General features: G+C 36.7%; 2 protein-coding genes across 2 annotated transcripts in view; one reads left to right on the forward strand and one right to left on the reverse strand.

The window, feature by feature from the left end:
- HEATR1 (HEAT repeat containing 1) overlaps window positions 1-7,487 on the forward strand; it is a 51,814-nt gene extending 44,327 nt beyond the window's left edge. The window contains exons 36-45 of the mRNA XM_058166035.1: window positions 176-459; window positions 1,227-1,377; window positions 1,478-1,636; window positions 2,046-2,180; window positions 2,584-2,688; window positions 2,788-2,956; window positions 4,565-4,725; window positions 5,139-5,297; window positions 5,496-5,604; window positions 7,230-7,487. Coding sequence (XP_058022018.1) covers window positions 176-459; window positions 1,227-1,377; window positions 1,478-1,636; window positions 2,046-2,180; window positions 2,584-2,688; window positions 2,788-2,956; window positions 4,565-4,725; window positions 5,139-5,297; window positions 5,496-5,604; window positions 7,230-7,318 — 1,521 coding nt within the window. The 3' untranslated portion in view covers window positions 7,319-7,487. The remainder of the gene's footprint in view (window positions 1-175; window positions 460-1,226; window positions 1,378-1,477; window positions 1,637-2,045; window positions 2,181-2,583; window positions 2,689-2,787; window positions 2,957-4,564; window positions 4,726-5,138; window positions 5,298-5,495; window positions 5,605-7,229) is intronic.
- Window positions 7,488-7,733: 246 nt separating this feature from the next.
- On the reverse strand, window positions 7,734-21,907 carry LGALS8 (galectin 8). Its single transcript, XM_058165999.1, has 9 exons — window positions 21,761-21,907; window positions 18,982-19,083; window positions 18,256-18,344; window positions 17,343-17,553; window positions 15,422-15,541; window positions 13,923-13,949; window positions 10,934-11,022; window positions 9,615-9,780; window positions 7,734-8,590 (listed from the first exon to the last, which is right to left on the reverse strand). The coding sequence occupies exons 2-9, from the start codon at window positions 19,021-19,023 to the stop codon at window positions 8,441-8,443; spliced, it is 894 nt and encodes a 297-aa protein (XP_058021982.1). The 5' UTR covers window positions 19,024-19,083; window positions 21,761-21,907; the 3' UTR covers window positions 7,734-8,440.
- Between the last annotated feature and the right edge of the window lie 1,661 nt (window positions 21,908-23,568).

The following is a 23,568-nucleotide window of genomic DNA, read 5'->3' on the forward strand; positions in this document are numbered from 1 at the left end:
CCATTGCCCTTTAAGTATGGTGCTTAAATAAAGAAGTACTGGATCTGGAACCCTGAACTTACTATAGGAAATCTTCTGCTGCATGGTTGTTTGGATTGCAAGATCTGGATGTTGGCTTGGGTGTTCAGGGCCAAAACCTTCCCAGGAATGGTTCCGCATTATTTTGTCCTTTCAGGTGGAACTGCTGCTAGAATTGGTTCCCGACCTCCTCGCTGTGGTGCGGCATCAGGAAGCCGAGGAGCAGGCAATTAATAGGCAGACGGCCTTGTACAGTTTGAAGCTGCTGTGCAAGTGTTTTGGCAGAGAGAAACATGAGCTGTTTGTAGCTGTGCTAAAAGTGGCCATTGAGTTGATTTCTTCCGATGGGAAAGAAGAAAGAAACGTCATCGGAAGTGCTCTGTTGTGCGCTGCTGAAGTCACCTGTGTGCTGAAAGCATTGGCTATACCTCAACTTCCAAGGTACTCATCTTCAACCATAATTAAGGATCAAGAAATTGAACATCTGGACCAGGGGTCTCCAACCTTGGCAATTTTAAGCCTGGCGGACTTCAACTCCTAGAATTTCTCAGCCAGCAAAGCTAGCTGAGGAACTCTGGGAGTTGAAGTCCACAAATCTTAAAGTTGTCAAGGTTGGAGACTCCTGATCTAGACTGTCCCTTGAGATTTTTGTTCAAAATATGCCTCACATTGCAATGCAATCGAATATCAGTTAAGCAGCTCTAAAAGATAGCGTGGTTATTTTTCTTCTCCTTTTATAGATAGACATATGTTTTCCAGGAAATTCTGAAGGAGGAAAAATCAGTCGGCATGGGGGAAAATTTATGTATTTCCTTCTGTGCAAATGATTCTTACTTTTCTATACCAGATAACTGATTGCTCTTCCTTGCAAAGAAATGCTTGAGTAATATTCATAGAAAATTTGTATAATTAGTTGGAAGCTTTCTACAAAACAAAAATTAAGCACTTTCCTGATTACAATCACTCAAGAAAGTAGTGATAGATAAAATAAGTTTTGACTCTGGTATGCAATTAACTACTACACCGTCCTCTATGTAGATTAAGAAACTTAACAGTGAATATTCATTAGAGATTTTTGTGTTTTCAGAAGAGCTTGGCCTTTGACCTTATTTAAAATAGGTGAAATGTATTTGAGTAGAAGATAATTTATTTTACTGGGTGGTCTGTTTGAGTATGAACAGGTTAATCTTGTGTATCTTTTCTCATAGGCTTATGCCGGCATTGCTAAATATACTGAAACACAAAAAGGACTTGGTCGCCAATGAAATTTATTTACTTAGCACAGTGACAGCTCTACTGAAAATTGTGGAAACGTTGCCACGCTTCCTCAGCCCATATTTGCTGAATGTCCTACTCCAGGTCAGTAAACCTACTTTGATTAAGAGCAAGTATTAGTTAAGCAGCACAATGTGCAAAACTTCTGTGAAATAATTTGATTTGTACATTGGCTGTTTCCTAGGTGGTCCACTTGGATAGAATTACTCTTGAAATGGGGCCTTCATCCCAAGTTTATCTACGTGTAGCATCTCTGAAAACCACTTTGGCCACAAAACTTCCATCAAGAGTTCTTCTGCCAGCAATTGCCAAGTGCTATGGTGAAATTGCAAATGCTTCTAAGGTGAGATGTGCCTCGGTTCTTCCAACACATCTCTTGCTATATTTCTATACATATATAGTCAATATATTACCTCAGGCAATAATGGAGTTCAGAAAGTGCATGGCATCGCACTTCATTGAGAAGGAGGCGTAATTCCACCTGCAAAAGGCTGCTTCCTTTCCTCAGCTAACCTGTACTCTATCATGGCCTTAGATTTGCCATTTAGTTTCTTTTCTTGGGCAAGGAGAAAGAGGAGCAGGGTCATGGTTCCTTGTGGCTCTCAAATTTCACACTATGCTGAACCGGATGTTTTCCTTAAAAAAAGCTGCCAACGAGTTTTTGAAGGGAAACTCAAGCAATTTGGATAGTTTTATTTAATAATTTGAATCCCCTTGGGTATTAATCTGAACTTGTATCTTTTTTGTTCTAGAATGATGTAGGTACTATTATGGATATTTTGAAGGAGCACATTGTAACTCTGGAGAAAGATCAGCTCTCTGCCCATCAATCTGAGCTAACAGCATTTTTCACAAAGGCTTTGGATTTCAGAGCTGACCACTTTCAGGTGAAGCATATGAGCTCTTTCGGAAGTAGCACAAATGTGTTTCTCTTCAAGTGAGGTTTCCCTTTGAATCAGGGGTGAAATCCAACAGGTTCTGGAGAACTGGTAGCGGAAATTTTGAGTAGTTCAGAGAATCAGCAAATACCACCTCTGGCTGGCCCCAGAGTCGGGAGGGAATGGAGATTTTGTAATATCCTTCCCCCAGGATGGGGAGGGGATGGGGAGGGAATGGGGATTTTGCAGTATCCTTCCCTTGCCACGCCCAAGAACCAGTAGTAAAAAGCATTCACTGCTTTGAATGAATCTCTGTCTGGGGCAGTTTAAAAAGCTCAGTTCTGGGCAGGATTGTGTCCACAATCCTATAAACATTGCTACAAATATTTTGATAATGCTTGCTTTTTTCTAGGACAATTTAGAGAAGGTTGGCAAAATAGAAGCTCGGATTATCACTTGTTTAATCAGCATGGTTATGAAGCTTTCTGAAATGTCTTTCCGGCCCCTGTTTTTCAAGGTAGGCATTTGAACACGCTTCTATCTCAATAGCTTTCTTGTTTATGTTTTGATACAAAAAACAAACAAACAAACCACCCCTGGTCTCTCTTTCTTTCAGCTCTTTGATTGGGCCAAAACTGAAGGTGCCCCAAAGGATAGACAGTTAACTTTCTACCGACTGGCAGACTGTATTGCTGGTGAGCTAAAAGGGCTATTCAGCTTATTTGCTGGCCATTTAGTGAAACCTTTTGCTGACAATCTGAACCAGATCAATACATCAAAAACAGGTAAAAATTCTAATTTAAAATAAATGCAAGGAAGAAAAATATTTTTTTACTAAGATACGTTATAATGTACTAATAATGTAACAATGCATATTTATATATGGGGTTGACATGAGGGGTCCTTGGTGCTCTCTGAGCTTGCTTTTTTCCTGCAGATGTTTCATTACCCAAACTAGGTAACATCATCAGCTCATTCACATTAAACTAAGTTTGTTTAACTTTATCACAACCTGTGTCATGTCTTCACTGAGGGAGTTTTAGAATCTTGTGTTTCATTTTCTTCGTAATTTTTTTATTATTATTTTAAAAAACAAGCCAATAATAATGAAAATAATATCAAATTAAGGTTTGAATAAAACACAGATTTAAAATTCATTAATATATAGTAAACACATATGTGATCAAGATCTTATGATATGGTGAGAAATTATTACCGCACATTTTTGATTAGTGAACTCTGCTGAAATGGTAGTTTAGGTTACCAGTTCTTCAATAGATTTCATAGGTAGTCAAATAATAGGTATGGTCTTTCAGCGATGGCATGTCCTCTCAGTACCATTAAGAGGCATAAGCTATATCATCATTCCCCAATTGGCTAAGTTTTTTTGACTTTGAAACATTTCAAAGGGATGCTTCAGTGAAGCACTTTTGCTACCTAGAAAAATCCTCTCCATATGCAGAATTAAGGAATCAGGGTGACCCCAACTTAGGAAACATAGTTATGGATGGAGCAAAGCCCATTTCTTCCTCGGCATTCTGCAGCCTGCCAAGCTTTTAGCGTGTCTTCTCATGCTGCACTGTATTTTTAAAAAAGAGAGAAACCTGATCTAGATGGCATTCTGGAAGTCAACTACCCTATTTTTCGGAGTACAAGGCACACTTTTTTTCTCCTAAAAAAGGCTGAAAATTTGGGTGTGATAGCCCTAACGAGGCGCTAACAAGTGATCTTCAAAATGCCACATTTCACCTGCTTCGCCTGCTTCTCTCTCCGAAGATCAGCTGTGCTTTAGAAGCTTTTTTTCAGCCCTAAGGAGGCGCTAGCGAGCGAAGCGATTCGCCTGCTTTTCTCATTGCTTCTCTCTCCAAAGATCAGCTGTTCTTTAGAAGCTGTTTTTTATCCCCAATGCTCAAAACCAGTGAACTAATGTGCTGAAACTGACCAGACTAAGGACGCTAGCCAGATGAATACCTGGTAGGCAGAAATTTTTTTTTTCCTATTTTCCTCCCCAAAAACTAAGGTGCGTCTTATACTCTGCAAAATACGGTACCCAAATTTTTAACATGCTGTATCACAAAGATTTTATAAATTATTTGTTGACCTGATTATTTTATTTCTCAACCATGGCAGTTTTCAGGAATGTGGTCTTCAACTCTCAGAATTCCCAAGCCAAGACCCTTGCGGAATTGGAGTCCACACATCTGAAAGTTCCCACGGTTGAGAAATATTGTCCTAATAATATCTGAATCCAAATGTTCTGTTTAGAAAAGGATTTAATTGTAAATCGGCTATTAATGTAATATTCTCTTTGCTTGAATCATATGAAGATTACAAAGTGATAGTTGTCTATGCATAAATGCCTTTATTCCTGTACCTTTTGCTGTTTATTTCAGATGCAGATAAAGCTTACTTTGACTCTGAGGGCGACACTGAAAAAAGTTGCTTATTACTACAGTATAGCCTTGACTGTTTGTACAAAATCTTCCTTTTTGATTCCCATCATTTTGTGAGCAAAGAGAGGGCAGAAACATTGATGCTGCCTTTAGTCAATCAGGTTAGAGAGCAGTCTCATTAGATTATTACCTAATAGGTTTCCACTCTGCTATGTAATTCTTAGACCATTTTTACAGATGTACTTTATTCATTTAAGCTGGTTCCTTTTTCAGCTTCTCTTATTGTCAAATCACCACACTCGGTTTAGAACATGAGTTGAGTGATGTACTGTTTATAAAGGAACAATCTACCAGTCTTGTACAAAAAAAAGGGGTATTAAAAATATATAAAGAATCAAAGGAATCAAAGAATTGATAAGAAAAATAAAAGAATCTATTCTAATTCTAAAAGCTCTAGCATAAAATTGCTTTAAGTAACAGCAAAGAATTAGTCAGGCTAACTAGCCCATTGTTGGCTGAATTTTTTTCATTTTTTTCTCTCAGCATGGAAGTGATTTTATTTTTTTCTTTGTAGCTGGAAAACATGCTTGGAGGAGAAGAGAGATTCCAGGAGAGAGTGACTATGCATTTGATTCCATGTATAGCACAGTTTGCAGTTGCAATGGCAGATGACGCTCTGTGGAAGCCCCTGAACTATCAGATTTTGCTAAAGATGAGGCATGCATCACCCAAGGTTAGTGGCAGTTGTGTCAAGTTCTGCTTAAGACAAGCAAGGTGGCAAGTACGGTTTAATGCATGTTGGGGGTCATTCTTTTAAAAACTGGAATGTTGTTGATTGTACCCAGATGTTGCACAAGAAGGAGCCAGAATTGGGCCATTCTGACTGGGCTAATACTTTTGAATATGCTGACTGCACTTATTTTTGGTTTAGGTTCGATTTGCGGCTTTGTTGGCTTTGTTAGAGCTTGCTGAAAAAATAAGAGAGAATTATATGGTGCTACTACCAGAATCCATTCCTTTCTTAGCTGAGCTTATGGAAGGTAATGTATTGCTTATTGTTTTTGCATCAAATTGCTTTTTTTCCATAAAACTACTTTTAATCAAGAATGGCTGTCCTGCAGTTTCATCTTAGGGGCAAATTATCCTGTCTCTGTAGAAAATTGCTGGACTTCAGGCTGCATGGTACCACCCACTAAACTATATTCTTAGGTCCTATGAGCACTTACAGCCTTGGGTTTAAGATAGTTAAGAACAGATTCATTAGAGGATTTTTCTCACAAGGAAAACTTTTTCCGTGGCAGGTTTTCCACATGAGTGTACAGAATGCATCAAAATCCAAGTCAATGATAGTACATTTTATTTTATTTCCAAGAAAATGTCACAGTATTTATGTTCAAAAGTCATGTGTCAAGCAAGTAAGGAAGTGTTTAGAAGTAAATGGAATTAATTCAAGCATTAAATGTAATTTATATAATGAATAGTCTTATGTTTTGATTGGATGTATGTATACATATACAGTGTATCTATGTACTGAGTTGGTTCAATAGTAGATTAGGAAATCTCTAAAATTAAAATCGATAATTAAGCACTGATTGAACCCCCATTTATAATGTTATTTTCTGCAATCTGAGAAAATTGATTCCGTCCTTGGGCAGAGCTAACATCTAAATTAGATGTTTTAGAATAATTGAATTTATATGCCTTGCAATACGGTGCTGGTAATTGCTTTTTCTGAGAACACATACTTTGGAACCTACTGGGAAAGTTTCCTTGGAGTTTCCCAATCTTTCCCAAATTTAATTTTAAGATTAATATATAGTAGCAGTGATATATACATTTTAAGACATCTATTTGAAAAGGTATCAGTTACCTCCCAATGAGAGGAAAAAATAATACATTCAAAAATAATAATATCCAAACAACTAGCTGGATACCCATGCTCCACTACGAAACTATGTGATCGGGCTTGATAAATCATCACTTACAGCTTGAGACTTAATGAGTAGTTACAATTGGCCTCTCCTCTCCCTCAGGCTGGCCTCATTGATCCTCTCCTATCCCCTTCTCTCCCTCAGGCTTGCCCCACAGAGGCCTCTCCTATCTTATCCCCTTCTCTCACTCAGGCTGGTCCCAATGATCATCTCTTATCCCCTTCTCTCACTCAGGCTTGCCCACAGAGGCCTCTCCTATCTTATACACTTCGCTCCCTCACGCTGGCCCCCATTGATCCTCTCCTATCCCCTTCTCTCAGGCGGGGAGTAAATGTCTAAACTCCCAGCCTGCAGGCGGGATGAGTCACACGCTGGCCACGCCCATGCCCAAGTGGCAGTTGGAACAGAGTTTTTTTCAGGTGGGGAGGGGAAGTAGAACATCTAAATTCTTAGCATCAGAGTGTGTTAATAATAATATAATAAATGCTAATGATCAGATGGTCATTTCGAAAAAAACTTTCTTAGCAAGCACCTAGAAGCCAAGAGGAACATACGTGCCAAATTTCAAGTTTGTAGGCTTTATGGTTCTGAAGATTTCATGATGCATGAGTGGGATTTCACTTTTATAATTATAGATTGAAAAGAAGCATTAAAAAATCTCTGGAAGGTAAGAGAGAAAAGATGCAGATTGAGAGAACCCTAAATTGTTTATTTCTTTTTTGTCTTCTTGGCAGATGAATGTGAAGAAGTGGAGCATCAGTGCCAAAAGACCATTCAGCAGCTTGAAGTTATTCTTGGGGAACCACTCCAGAGCTACTTTTAATCCCATCCTACCAGCTCTTCTGAGTTTGCAAGGACCAAGAGAACACAACCTTTTTCTCACTCTTTGTTTTATGTATATTTTCACAAATATATTTGACCATTTTACTCAATATTTATGTTAAAAAGACTATTTAGATTTTAATTAAAAAGGAACAAAATTTTAAGTGTAACTTCTCTACATTTACTTTTTCTTATGCAGTTTTTAAAAGGTTGCATTACACTCACTATACTGAATTAAGTTTAATTTTTTATCACTTTTCTGGGCCACATAGAAAAAAATTATCACATCTACTAATTTAGAACTGAGGGAACAAATTCAACCCTTTTATTTCCCCATCTAGAAACTCATAGGGTCCTACTTGAAGAACTGATTTCATCTTGGCCCTCAGTTCTTCCTATTATTCATACCAAAGCGCTTTAAGGAGACAATTACAGTTTAATAGAATTGCTTTGCACTTTTGGAATTTTAATTATAGATTGGAAAGCCATACATTCTCCATAAAGCTTAGCAGAAAATTATAACTGATTCTGAACATATCAGAACTGTCTACAGATATTTCTGATAACATAGATTTTAAAAAATGCTAGGCAGTAGATTGGGATACAAAAAACACTGTCTAGGTAAACAGTCTTAATGTAAACATGTTATATATTGCACAGAGATACGCGGAAGCCGCCTAATTTTACTGAACACTGATGAGGCAGTCCTTATTGAGTTCAGTGGAGTTTCTTTCCAATTATGTATGTACTGGTTTGCAACTACTAACAGTATTTTTCAGCTGTAGCATCAAAAGATACTTCAAGGATAATAGTATTAATCATAAATTTCATGAGCTTTATAAAAAACTAATGGCTTTACACCTTGAGAATCCAGCCATTCACTATGAACACTAGAATGTTGTAAAAGCACCCAGTGTTCTTCAAATATGTCATTTACATTTAGGCACAATGTCAGTAGTTAGTAAACTATAAATTGTTAGACCATTTTATGGTTAGTTATTAGATATAGTACTTCAATTAATGTAAGTGACCACATACAGAGAAATTTCTGCAATCTTCTTTCTTTTTGGTTACATCAAGATGATTCTCTGCAAGCAGTTAATAAAACACGTGGACTGCACAACTACCAACATCTTACATCTAGGAGTTGAATATCCCCGAAGACTTCCAATATACAGATCTTGTCAAGCTGCTTAAATCGATGTTTGTACTCTAGGATATGCGTGCCATTGATAGCGACATTATATTGATGATCTTTGCAGAAAATTAGTAGCTGAAATTCAGAAGAATAATGTCAATAGCAATAGAATCAACTTAAGAGGCAAAAAGTCTATAGAGATTCTCAGTCATCCAGGTGATAGTTGTCCCAAAGGTGCTTTTTCAGGAGGCAACTGGATTTTCTTGTTTTTTCTTTTGAAGACGCTTTGCTTCTCATCCAAGAAGCTTCTTCAGCTCTGACAGGAGCTGACGAATTCCGCACTATCCTGTCAGAGCTGAAGAAGCTTCTTGGATGAGAAGCAAAACGTCTTCAAAAGAAAAAACAAGAAAGTCCAGTTGCCTCCTAATAAAGCACCTTTGGGACAACTTATGGGGCGCTTCAAGGCTCTTTGGAAAGGAAAGAATACAAATACAATGCAATATCACTAAATTAAGATTGATCTTTCAGGAGTCCTTTATCAAATCAAGCTGTCTACTCCACTATATCCCTTGAACAATTTTATAGTGTTTAAATCGATTATCTAAATGTATCCATAAAACTTGTTTGTCTACAGCACAATGGGTTGCAAAAAACTGAAGCTACAAATAGTTATAATTCTTTCTATTGCATCCAGTAGGTTGCCAAACCTTCAAATCTTGAAAAGGAAGAACATGTAATGCAAACGTCTGAATATCATCTTGTTTATAGATAGTTACCAATTTCTGTACATCAAAGTGCTATAACTGACCATCTTAGGGTCTAATACAGAGATATTTAATTCCCAGAATTCCTGAGCCAGCCATGCTGGCTCAGGAATTCAGAAGTTGAAGTCCACATGTATGGTTTTTCATACATTTCATGAAGTCCAAATATGTGTTTTTCTATGCACTTAATGGTAATTTCTCTCCTCCTCTAACATTACCTCTTATCACAAATAATTCATAAATGTGTGAATTATTAATGCCATTTATTTGTATGGCCACCCAACTCCAGCATTGTGACTTACGGTAGCATACAGTAGATATAAATAAATAGTTTTGGTTAAAATCTAAAATATTAATAGGCAATATACAGTTTAGTAATCTTGTTTAGTTCCTACCTCAAAGTACATTCCTGGGCTGAAAGGAAAATGAGCAATAGATCTTTCCTCTTCTCCCCAGCTATTGGACAGGTAAGAATTTCTCACAAAAATATTATCTTTTATTCGGGGATTCAAATGAAGAGCGATATCACTTGACTCACTCGGTTTAAGGTTAATTGCAAAGCTGAAAATAAAAATGGTGACATCAGTTATCTAGCCTTAGCCTTCCTCCAACTTAATGGAGGGCCTCTATGTTCAGCCCTGCGGTTCTCATTAGCCCTTCCTTCCTATTCATTTGTACCTTCACCCAGGGTAGAACTATATTTGCATCTCTTTCCTGCCAACATTCCATTCCATGTTAAACTTCACTATAACTTTACTGGTGACATGGATATTTAAGTCAGTTTCAAATTTAAGCTTCAGTCCTAGTCTTGATGAATAGATTGCCTTGATGTTGGAGAGCTCAAGAGCTTTGTTATGACAAAAATCACAGCCACCAATTGGCTTCAGCCCACAATTCAGCTAGCTTATAGGAATCTTCCTGCCTTTGATTCAGAATATAGGTTAATAGAGTAGGCAATAAACACTTCCCGGCCAGATGATAATATAATATATTACATATTATATTATATAATATAATATAATATAATAATAATTTCCATGCAACCTGAGGGCATAACAACTTAGAATTATGCTCTAAGACGTTACAGTGTAAGGCATTACAGTGAATACGTGTCTGTTTAAACAGTTGGCAGGTGGGAATTATGTTGAATAGATGACAGAAGTATCTGTCAGGCCCACATACCTACACCAGACCCGAAAATCATTCCTAAGAGAGAACTATTATTGAATCAATTGGTGGAGGGAGGGGAAGAAGCAAATGTATTAAAGGCTTTACATATCCAAAGTTAAGGATAACCAACATGTCAAATATCTGGGTCAGGCAAATACAACCAGTATGGAGAACAAGATCTTGACTGATATGGGGGAAATTTATCATTTAGCAAAATCACTGCTGAAAAGGCCAAGGGGTAGCACCAGGATTGTTGCTATTTCAGCATCTCTTGTTCTTTCATCTCTGTACTAATTAAATTGGTATAAAACTGTTCTCCAAATAAGGAGGTGTTTGTGGACATTCTCTAACATTACAAATCTGGGGGTGATACTAAATCACATGGTTTTAGATTAAAGATATACTGAACATTTTAGGTTAAGGACATACATGTACAGATTTTTCTCTAGAAGTTTAGGAATGAATTACAAATCCCTCCACTGAAATAATACCAGTATGTAAAATATTCAATGTTACAAATAATGCAGAATTCCAATGCACTAACCCATTTGCTTTTTCTTTAACTTCTCCTTTAACAGCAATTGTTCGTCCAGGCTCAAAAGAATAATTAAGTTTCGCTGAATAAGGAATTACCTGAAAATATAATCAGGCCCAGAGTTACCTATGCCAAAAATTAATAAACTGCAGCTTATATATATCATGTATCTGGGTTTTCTGGTACTTACATATCACTTGAGGCATATAATAATTAAAACAACAATTAAAACACAGACAAGGCAATAATAATTAAGGGAAAAAATTAAAAACAAATTATTATTCATAATTATTACTCATTTACAGATTTATGACAGTTCACATTCAGAAATGATCTGAACAAGCCTACTTTCTAGTTGGCTGCAACAGGTTCTCTCTTACTCCTTTAGATTTAAAACAGAGGTGCTCCAGGACAACCATCAACTCCCAATGTCTCTGTATTGTACACTTTTCATGTGATAGATAAAACTATTAAACATAAAGGGGGGGGGAATCAATGTTCCTCCTCAATTCAGAACTTTTAAGATGTCACTTTTTAATTTTTTAATATGTCCTCCTTCCATCTATCTCCTTCCAGTAAGGCTGTTGTTGAAGCCATTTTCCATCTGAGGCAAAACAGCTTAGAACAAATATTGAAGTTTAAACAAAACTTAACAGTAATCCTCCAGAATGAATTAAGCAAAAGTAAACAAATAACATAAATTAGAGAAATTGCAGGAATGCTTTATAGTATGTTCCGCCTCTTTGCCTTCTTGGCTTATCCGCCAAACATATATGGAAGATATAATCTCAATTTAAACAGACTTTTATTTAATCAAACTTAATTATGTCCTGACCCTACCATTCAGCTTGAAGAGTGTCCTTCAACTGGAAAAAGATTGTGTAATATGCATGAACAAATATTGTACGTTCATGTGCAATACTGGAAACTCTAAAGCAACTGTATTTCTTTCAATCTATGTTTGGTTCCTATAAAGAACTATTATACAATAAAGATGAGTGAGAAGACAATCTGGGCTCTCTGGCACATGATCTTCACTCAGTTTCTCTCAAATTGGTTTCCTATTCATATTTTAACCAATTCTTATATGTTTCAGGATTTGGAGTTGATTTAATAAGAAGAATATCAGATTAGGGAAGGCTTGGGAGCTGACATCTGGACCAAGATAGTGGGTTTTCTATACTTTACATAAATATATGTCCAACTATTTAAGCAATTTATGAATTAATGACTTATCAAAATAGATTAGCTATGGATAATTCTAACAAAATAGGTTTCCATTCATTAAAGTGTCTATTGTACAACTTTATATATGTGTATATGTCTATGAATATATTCACTGTACGTTTTTCTTTCTTCTTCTAGCTTTTTTCCTTCTTCTATAATTTTGTGTATTCGTTTTGTATTTAATTTGGATAGGAAAGCAACAATTTATCAAGAGCCTAACTGGGTCCATCATAAACAAATTAAGCTTATCTCTTTTTCAACAAAAGGGGGAAAACAATAGACATATTTCACCCTGACCTCAATAAAGGACTACTTCAATAAAGGACTACACAATAAAGGACTACTTCTCTCTTGTGATCCTCATTAATGAAATATTAAAATGCAAGTTAGATGATGCAATTGTTAGATAGATTTTTAATTGGCCAAATGACCGCACAAGAGATTATTCATAAATAATTCTACATTATCTTGGAAAGTAGTATTGAATAGAGTGTCAGAAGGCCCTATTTTGGGTCCTGTGCTATTCAGCATTTTCATTAATGACCTAGGTGAAGGAAATTGAAGATTATCCAATACATGGATGTAAAAAAAAAAACTAGAAGTGGTTAAGAGAAGATTCAAAAAGATTTTGACAGGTTTGACTAGTGGATTGAAATACACAGGAAAAAATTTAACAGAGAAATATGAACACCTGCATCTAGAAAAGGTGAGGGAAAGAAAAAAGGGAAAGGCCCAAGTCAACAATGGTCCTACTCTACTCTTTTTTAGTCAGACCACATTTGGAACATTGTGTCCAGTAGCACCACAGCTATGCATTAGCAAACAAGTCTTGGAGTAAGTTCAAAGGGGGGCCTCAAAATGGTGAGGGAACTGAAAAGCAAGTCCTATCTGCAAGGATGAAAGGAACTGCATACGCTTAGCATACAGAAAGGAAGACTAAGGGAAAATACGATAGCAGTCTATTTAAAAGGCTGTTATATAAAGGAGAGAGTAAATTGTTCACTATTGCCTTGTAAAGCAGGATCAGATCATTGGGTTGAAACTACAGGGAAACTGATTCAGGTTAGATGCTAGGAGGAATAATCCGATGGGAAGAACTGTTAACTGGTGGTATAGGTTGCTTCAGGAAATAGTAGATGCTCCTTGGAACACTTCAGGCAGAGACTGGAGAACCATCTGTCTGAACTGCTTTAACAGACCCTTCACCAAGCAGATAACTAGATAATCTCTGAGGTCAAAATTCTATGGATTTATTTCAAGGAACCCTAATACGGTCATTGCAAATGGCACTTGCAGAAAAGTATCAAAAGAAACTGCCCTGAAGGACAACTTGAATACAGCCATTGCTGTTTGCTAAACCAGCACCTGTTTGGTTCATACAGCATGCAGTAGGAGTTATTCAATAAACCATGGCTTAGCAGAATTTTGAATCCAGTCACTGAGTCTTGTCACAGGGATGATAAATCATAAATCAGCTATGCCCTGTCACTTGTGTGCAAATACCATTGTAATGAAAAAGTTTACAAAGAGATAAAGAAAAGCTCATGTCCTTTTATGTTCATTTTCATTCTGTAACACAAGAGTCCCGAATCTTGGGCCTAGAAATTAGGCTGTGCAAACAAGCAAAGCCCCATCCGTGAGATGTAGGCAGCACACAAAACTACGCCCCCTCCAGTCTGTGGAAAAAACTATCTCCACAGAACTGGTCCCCGGTGCCGAAAAGGTTGTGGGGGTGTCACTGCTATAACATTGTATTTAGAAAGATACTTACAAACTGTGAGCTATCAGGTACATCTTCCTGTATAGAAAAAGAGACAGTCTTAAATATAAAATAAGAGAACAGAATTGTAAACTTAAAGAATACATTTCCCATGTTTATGGATGCTTGAGAATCTTGATCAACATAAGATATATAATTAAATAAAATATACTGTCATGAACTGTGATATATGAAGATTAGTATAATATACTATACTAATAATAGTAGTAGTAGTAGTATTATCTGAATTGTGATATCTGAGTAGTCCTTGTTCAGCAATCACAATTGGTTCCAGAGACTTGGTCACTAAGCAAAGTGGCTGCTAAGTGAAAAATCACAAGACCACAACTGTGCTGATGATTTTACTTCAGCATTCTTTTCCTTCAAAGAGTCAGAAGGATACAACTCTAATAGCCAGGTGAATCCAAGCAACAGGGAAGGTTTCCAGAACTCAATTTATGAGGAAGCTGGATAAAAGACCAAATCTTATAGCTCTTTGTTTCCCTCTCTCCCCTGCCCTTTGGAATACCCCCCCCCCCAGTTGCTGGAATAATTAGCAAGGAGGAAAAAAATGTTTGTGTTTACATTCACTGGAGAGGAACAAATTGCAAGAGAATAAGCAGGTATACAATGACGAATTCATTGAAAGGAATGTGATAGTACTGGTTGTTTGCCTAGCCTGCTTGGGATTACGAGCTGCTTAGGAGGCAAACAAAAGCCTTCAGTGTGAAACTTATTACAGGTAGTCCTTGACTTACAGCAGTGAGTTTAGTGACCATTCAAAGTTACAATGGCACTGAAAAAAAGTGACTTATGACTGTTTTTCCCTTTTACAACCATTGCAGCATCTCTATGATCATGTGATTAAAATTCAGACACTTGGCAACTGATTCATATTTATGACGTGTCCCAGGGTCATGTGATCCCTTTTTGCGACCTTCTGACAAGCAAAGTCAAGGGGGCAGCCAGATTCATTTAACAACCATGTTACTAACTTGCCAACCCAAGTGATTGACTTAACAACAATGGCAAAGTTGTAAGATGGGGCAAAACTCACTTAACAAATATCACGCATAGCAACAGAAACTTTGGACTCAATTGTGGTTGTAAGTCGAGCACTACCTGTACTTTGTCCAACTATATATAAAAATATAAAATAAAATATTTTTTAAATATTTACATATTTGCTTTTAATGCCCATTTTGTTTAAAATATTCACATTTACAATGTAAAAATATAAAATGCACAGTGTTGTTAATTTCTTCATAAATGCTTTTATATGTTATTGCTATAATTTAATCTTTTAGATCAAGACAGCTCCTTATACTGAATGTGTGGGCAAATTGCATATTCCAATTCATAATTCTATTTATGAAGCGAATGGTTCAATCCACTCTATTCACATCATGAATTTGTACCTTGAATACCAACATAATGTTATAAGAAATAGAATAAATATTTTATACTTAGAGCAATGCCAAAGTAATAGACTGTCTCTTGTAATAACTCACCTTGTTGGAAACAATTCCAATCAATGTAACTTTCACTTTTCCAGATATTGCAAGGGTGTCAATTTTTTCCAGATTAATCTTATGTTTATACAGCAACACATGCTTTCTATTAACTGACACCTGTAAAAAACAGCCAACTAAAATTTGAATATTTTATACAGAAGCACAGATAAAGTTTAGATAACAAATTATGTTTAAATTAATCATACACATCTTAAGGCATTTTATAAAAAGTAGCCTTTTCTTTTTGATGGTAGTTTAGCCATAAAGCCAAGATAAACAAAACTTTTGTTTGAAGGTTGCAATTCATTTTTTCTGATCAACATGAAGGTCATAATGGATGTGGCTGGTGATTCTACAATAACAGTGCAGTAGGTTTGGCCAAACTTTTCAAATCTATTTTTAGCATGACAGGATAATCGAAATAATTGATGACTGTAAAGCTAATACAGCAAAACCTCTTACAATTTAAGAAAAAAAAGTCAATCCAACTCTTGAGGGGATTGCAACTTTTTTTGGGGGGGGAGTCCCTTTATATCACTGCAAATATTTAAATACTTGCCTTTGCACTTGCCTTTGCAAGATTTGAGGCACACATTTTCTGAAATATTTGTTATCTTTGAGAGGCTCTTGAGATCGCAGCTGGAAGGCTGGAGCCACATGCAGCCTGCCAATCCCAAGTTTAGAATTATATGTAAATTAAAGGGGTGCCTTTGCACCATTCTCTAGTGCAGGGGTCTCCAACCTTGGCAATTTTAAGACTTGTGGACTTCAACTCCCAGAGTTCCTTAGCCGGCTGAGCTGTTCCATTCTATCCAGTGCCACTATCAAGAGTGCCATTCATTCTAAAATATATGGTTCTTACATTAGTGCAATTTAGCAGTTCAAAGCTGTCAGTGTATAAGAGTTCATGAGTTGGAATAGGCATAGCAACAATGTCAGCCAATGGGGGCTGATTGGTGGTTCAATCCATGGGCGTGGCTTAACTCAACTGTTCTGTACATGGGAGAAGTCTTGCCTCTGCTGTTCCCAGCCTGTGTTTGTATCTACTTACAATCTCTTCTCTCTACCATGTTGGAAAAACCAGCATGGGTATTGTATATTTGCCTTAGGTGTTATTATATATATAAAGAAGTTTTGAATCCTGCTGAATTGTCTGATTGTGTGTGCTGCAGCAAACTCTAACAAAATCTCACCAAGCTCAAGGTTGACTCAGCCTTCCATCCTTCTGAGATGGGTAAAATGAGAACCCAGATTGTTGGGGGCAATATGCTGACTCTGTAAACTGCTTAGAGAAGGCTGCAAAGCACTGTAAAGCAGTATATAAGGCTAAGTGCTATATGCTGTACTCCTAAAAAACTGAAAAAGCTTTCTGAAGTTTTCACCATGACCTCTACCTGTTTTATCCACAACCACCACCACATCCGTTCAAACTTTAAAAAACAGTAGAAGAGACTTTTTCTCCTTCCACCAATATACAAAAATGACTTTCATGTTGGGATTTGATTGCAGAGTTGTGGGGTGGGATGTATATTTTTGTGTTTGCTGTTTTGTTGATATCAGTGATCTAACTAGGTTTCAATTACATTGGGTTAAATTTATTTGAATGTTTTGATTGTTAAGTATCTTGCAAGTTATTAAAAAGCCAAAATGTGGGATATATAAACTAAATAAATACAATATTAAGACCACTTATCCAGAAAGTATCTAATCAAAAAATAAAATTTAGATAAAATTAAGTAATTAGTACTCCCAGTGAAATCAAAGTAACTTAAGCCAAAATTTAAACTTAACCTGTTGGGCGATTACCAATTGGTTGTGAGAAACCAATGGGAGATTAGTATATAGTTGCAGTTGTACAGTACTTATTGAACTAGTATTGATAACTGGCTGATTAAATAATTAAATCCTAGCAATTTACCTGGAATTTATCAGGGCGAACCATAAAAACTATCTCAAAAGGTTTTGTTTTTTCAAAAGGCATCTCATAAGTGATCTCTTCTGTACCCCATCTCTCTTTCTGCAAGGTATTGCAAACTAGGCAACCGGATCTTTTGAACCGAGGGTTGAAATGAAAGGCTACATCCGCACGAGGTTTTGTACTGTTGCCACACTGAAAGTCTACTTGGAACCTAGTAAAGCAAACACACTGGAGTCAATGCAATCTTGTTGAAGCAGCAAACTATCTCTAGAAATGGAGAACCTTTAAACTGATGCATCCATATTCCACCCCTGTTATATGAACTTAGAATTTTGAGCAGGATCAACAGGAACATTCATTCTGTAGCCTGCCCAGACTCATGATGACATCTTCAAAGAACAATATATAGGATTTAGAAGCATTGTTTCTAACTTCTGACACGATCTCTAACATGTGGACAGAGTTTTCTTATAGAACCATGGACATCCCTAAAATAACACACTCGAGGCTATGGCTATTCTACAGGACAGTCATAACTCTAGCTAATATTTTGAAAAATTATTACATATGTAGGCATATCTTAGAAACATTTTGCTCATTTCTTTTCATATTTGTATTTCTTATTCAATGGTATAAGATAGTCTCTTGCATGCAGTACTAAAATCAATTACTTTATCCACCCAAATGTAAGTTTGTGGACTGGTTTAACAAAATAATGTAAACACTTTCATCAGCAATTTTGTGACCTAATATCAATTGACAATCATTATTGTAGGGAAAGTTTAACATTCCTCAAAAACTTTAATTTCTCAAAAGAAAGACCAAACCATTTCAATAAATGAACAAATATATGTTGCTTGCCCGCAATATCCTACACATTAGCTTTTAATACAACATATATTTTTAATTTTACCTCTCTGAATCTTCAGGAACAAATCCATGTATTATTATAAGATCTCCAGGTGAAAGACCATCCATTAAGGTCCCAGCATATGGAACAACCTATTTTAAAAAGAGAGGATATATAATTTCTAGCCTTGCAACTTAAAGGGAAAAATCAATTTTTCACAATGTTTGATTTTTTTTTAACCTAAATATAGTAAAATAATTAGCATGCTTTTCCAGTTTAGTTAGTTCAGACAATATCTTCCTAAGGATAATTCCTAAGATTCAGAATCTCTAAATCGAAATGTGAATATGCAAGATCAACATTTCTCTGACTTGAGCCATTCATTTTCACTCAACTGCTGAGAATAAGGACTTAGACATGCAAGCAAAATTAAGTCGCTGTGTGCAACAACACTTATGAAAGAAAACATTGCCATGGACCTTCATTTTAATATGTGATTTCAAGGGAATCAATATAATCAAACCAGTTTTACAATAAACCATGTAAAACAAGTCATCAGTGTAAAAGCTAGATTAAGGTTTGAGACCTAAAATTAGCCTAAACCAAACAGTTGGGAAACATATTTGACCAGGCAAATATTGATTCAAAGTCTATTTTTCTGTTCTGCATGGAAACTCTATTGCAGCTTTGCTGTCCTTATTCTTCTCATCTTCTTTTCCCAACCTTTCACTTCAGAAATCCCCCTTTTTAAAGACTGAATGGAGTCAACAAGGAAGAAAAGACAATCACCGGGCTCCGGACTGTCCTGTGAAAATTGTCCAAAGACATCATTTTCTCTCTTCTCAGCTTTAGAAGTTTGTAGGCTCTATACGATCCAAATGCAAACAATACCTGAAAGGTAAAGTTGTAGAGCTACATTTTAACTGAACATAACTGAATACATAAGTATCTTGAGAGAACCATTAAAAGGAAACACAAAGGAAATGTTTGGAAAGAGAAACCAAAAACTCTGTCACCTTTGAGTATGAAGTTATCTGGAGGAGAAAAAACGTAGACCTAACGTTATTAAGCTACGGAGTTGACAGGTCATCTAAAACTCCAAGCCTTTCAGTCAGTGTGGGCTATCTCTTGACAAACAGAATTCTAAATCAACATCGTAAATAGCTCCAAGGAAGAGATGTTTTTAAAATGCCCAGAACTTAAATTGTCTCATGCTTAATTGTGAACTCAAAGAAAAAATCATCACTGCTACTAGTACAACTATGATCACAGGTTTCTTTAAAGAATCACTATGATTTTCCTCCACACACCCAATATCTTCTCTTATTGCCATTTCATATATGAAATGGGAGCAGTTATGCGTGTTCTTAGAATGGCAAATATTACACTCTGCTCTGTGGCCTTTACTTTTTGCACATCACACTTTGCTTCTGGGTTCAATTCAAGATGTTTATTTTTATCTTTAAAGCTCTTTGTGGCATAGGACCAACTCTCCCACCTCTACCCATCCCAATCAGATCCACCAGAAAATATGGCACAGGATGCTGTCTGGTAGGGAGCTGCACTTGGCGGGACCTAATGCTGCCTCAAATTTTAGGCTCTTATTAGCATTTTAAAAGGTGACATTACCTCCTTTAACATGGTAGTCAAGGGCTCTTTTTTACATTTACATACATTAAAAAAACATGTTTTTCTCTAGGTTGTTTCTTTTGGCAAGCAAGAACTTCCTTTTTCAGCAACTTCACAACAGAAAGTGAAAGTACTGAAATTTTTTAATATACTTTCAAGTCTTAAAATATGAACCAGCTGGGAAAGAGTAAAATAACCCACAAATTCCCATAAATGTGGAATACAATATTATCTAGAATCAATGTTTTCTATTATTCAGGTCTCATATGTAATCATGTCTTATTGTTTGATCACATGGTTTCTGACTGTAACACATACCAAATGAATGTATCATTTGTTTTTATAGAAGACTTGACTCCCTCCCCCTTAATGTTTTTTGCTTTGCCTGTTATACTTGGTGATTCATATTTTTGGATGGGCAAAGATGTCCCTTTGCAAAGATAAATGTCACTCTCAAATTCAGAGGTCAAGTTCTGATCAGCTCCACAACACCAGGAGGAGCCCCCTTTCTGACATGTCATCCATCTTATGGATCATTCTCCTCCCACCCCTCTACCACATGAGGCTGGCTCCATCCCTGTTGATTTTCTGGTACTTCTTAATTTTTTCCCTTTCTTTTTCCCTTTCTCTTTCTACTCCTACTTACTTTGTTTAGTTTTTACTCAATTTCATTATTATAATCAAAATTCTTAATTTAAAAATACTTGATTTTAGGCATGGTTAATATCCACTAATTGACTTCCCCATACTCAGCTCTCCAGGCCATTTTGCCCTAAAGCAAAGACTCAAAACACCATCACAAGACTTTTTCTTTACCACAAGACACTATCAAAATAACACATGAGGAAGTATGTGGTGCTGTATCATTTTAGCCTCAAGGCCAAGGGAAACAACCCAGTGAAATCTTCTGGCTCTCTTAAAGGACTAATACAACATTACATTACAATCCCCTCTGATTTTTAATAAACAAGATAGCTACTTTAGTGCATTTCCCAGCCAAGCCCCTTAAATCATTTTCTTAAAAAAACAACCACACAGCACCAAGAGACTGCAATAACATCAGAATAGAATAGAATAGAATAGAATAGAATAGAATAGAATAGAATAGAATAGAATAGAATAGAATAGAATTTATTGGCCAAGTGTGATTGGACACACAAGGAATTTGTTTTGGTGCATATGTTCTCAGTGTACATAAAAGAAAAAGAAAACTTCATCAAAGGTACAACATTTACAACACAAATGATGGTCATAGGTTGTAATTTAACCCTTAATGATTGTTAAATCATTAAGATTTAATCTTAATGAGTTATTATTATAATCAAAATTCTTAATTTAAAAATTAAATTGTTGTGCACTAGCCATCTCCATGGCAAATGGATAAACAATACTAAGCAATTTCACACTCTTGCAGCCACTGCAGTTCTGCTATTATAATAACATTGACGTTATCTTCATCTTCATCGGCAAATAACGGGGAAAAGCCACAACCTTCACCCTTTGCTACCAATACTTTTCTTGAAGAGATGGATGCCCCCATATCTAATGACAGCCACGCAAAAATCTACATTAAAAAACACTTTCCTAAGACCCAAACCAGGTTAGCTCCTTATAAATTAAGCGAGCAAACTAATTGCCGGTATTCGAAATTTTGCTTTCGCAGATCCCGCTGACCCTACCTAAAGTCAGTTTTAAGTTCCAGCTAATTTCACGCAGACCCCGAGCTCCAATTCACTGAGACCAACCGAATTTAATTTCCGCTGGATGGCGCACGGTCCACGATCTTTTCTAAAGTTTCCCTTGACGTGATTCGCCTTCCCATCGGCTCCTCCAAACCAGATAATTTACTCCAAGCTCGTCGCTACCGTTTTCAGCTGCAACTGTTTGCTTTCAACTCTCTGCGGCTGCTCTACTGCAAGATGCTCTCAAGTTCACTCACCTCCGCATCTGGGGCGCGCACGCTTCGCCTTCCGGCCAAAACCGCAGCGGTTGCTTTCACCTCGCATTCACCATGCTTACCGATCCCACGGTTTAAAATGGTGCCTCGGCATTCTTCCTTTTCCTTGTTCACAAGATCCCGAGCAATGACATCATCCCACCAAGAGACGCCCCTCCCACACTTAAAGGAACAAGAGTTGGATGAAACTTTTATTTATTTTATTTAATTTATTTTGTCGAATACATATTAGACCAGGGGTCTCCAACCTTGTCAACTTTAAGACTTGTGGACTTCAACTTCCAGAATTCTGGGAGTTGAAGTCCACAAGTCTTAAAGTTGACAAGGTTGGAGACCCCTGTTTTAGATAACATATATAAGTATAAGCATGAATTGAATACATAAAATGAATACAATTAAAGGGAACATTAGGACAGGGACGGTAGGCACACTGGTGCGCTTACAGACCTCTTAGGAATGGGGTGAGGTCAACACTAGACAGTCTTAAATTAAAGTTTTGGGGGTTTTGGGATGAGACCACAGAGTCTGGTTGTGCGTTCCAGGCATTAACAACTCTGTTACTGAAGTCATATTTTCTGCAATCGAGTTTGGAGCGATTCCCTTTAAGTTTGTATCTATTGTGTGCTCGTGTATTGTTGTAGTTGAAGCTGAAGTAGTCATTGATAGCAAGGACATTGTAGCAGATGATTTTATGAGCTACGCTCAGTTCATACCAAAGGCAGCGTAGTTCTAAATTTTCTAAACCCACAATTTCAAGTCTGGTGGCATAAGGTATTTTGTTGTAAGCAAAGGAGTGGAGGACTCTTCTTGTGAAATAATTCTGGACATGCTCAAATGTATTAATGTCCGATATGCAGTGTGGGTTCCAGACAGATGAGCTGTATTCGAGAACTGGTCTAGCAAATGTTTTGTATGCTCTGGTTAGTAGTGTAATATTACTGGAGAAGAACTTCGGAAAGCTTTTTGCGTAGGGTTTGATCGGCCCTGGAAGAAGAGTTAACCAAATCTTCAATGGCTAGTAGGTCTTTGAAGAAGCAAACTGGAAGAAATATTGACACCTTTGAACTTTGGGAAAACTCCTGAGAATACCGTGGAGAGTCAAGAAAACAATCCAATGAAACATTGATCAAATCAACCCAGAATTCTCACTGGGGCCATTTTTTTTTCTTATTTCTTATTTTCAAATTTTCTTATTTATTTTATTTTATTTTATTTAATTTATTTTGTCGAATACATATTAGACCAGGGTCTCAACCTTGTCAACTTTAAGACTTGTGGACTTCAACTTCCAGAATTCTGGGAGTTGAAGTCCACAAGTCTTAAAGTTGACAAGGTTGGAGACCCCTGTTTTAGATAACATATATAAGTATAAGCATGAATTGAATACATAAAATGAATACAATTAAAGGGAACATTAGGACAGGGACGGTAGGCACACTGGTGCGCTTACAGACCTCTTAGGAATGGGGTGAGGTCAACACTAGACAGTCTTAAATTAAAGTTTTGGGGGTTTTGGGATGAGACCACAGAGTCTGGTTGTGCGTTCCAGGCATTAACAACTCTGTTACTGAAGTCATATTTTCTGCAATCGAGTTTGGAGCGATTCCCTTTAAGTTTGTATCTATTGTGTGCTCGTGTATTGTTGTAGTTGAAGCTGAAGTAGTCATTGATAGCAAGGACATTGTAGCAGATGATTTTATGAGCTACGCTCAGTTCATACCAAAGGCGGCGTAGTTCTAAATTTTCTAAACCCACAATTTCAAGTCTGGTGGCATAAGGTATTTTGTTGT

Source organism: Ahaetulla prasina, chromosome 1 (genome assembly GCF_028640845.1).
Source record: "Ahaetulla prasina isolate Xishuangbanna chromosome 1, ASM2864084v1, whole genome shotgun sequence".
NCBI lineage: Eukaryota > Metazoa > Chordata > Lepidosauria > Squamata > Colubridae > Ahaetulla > Ahaetulla prasina.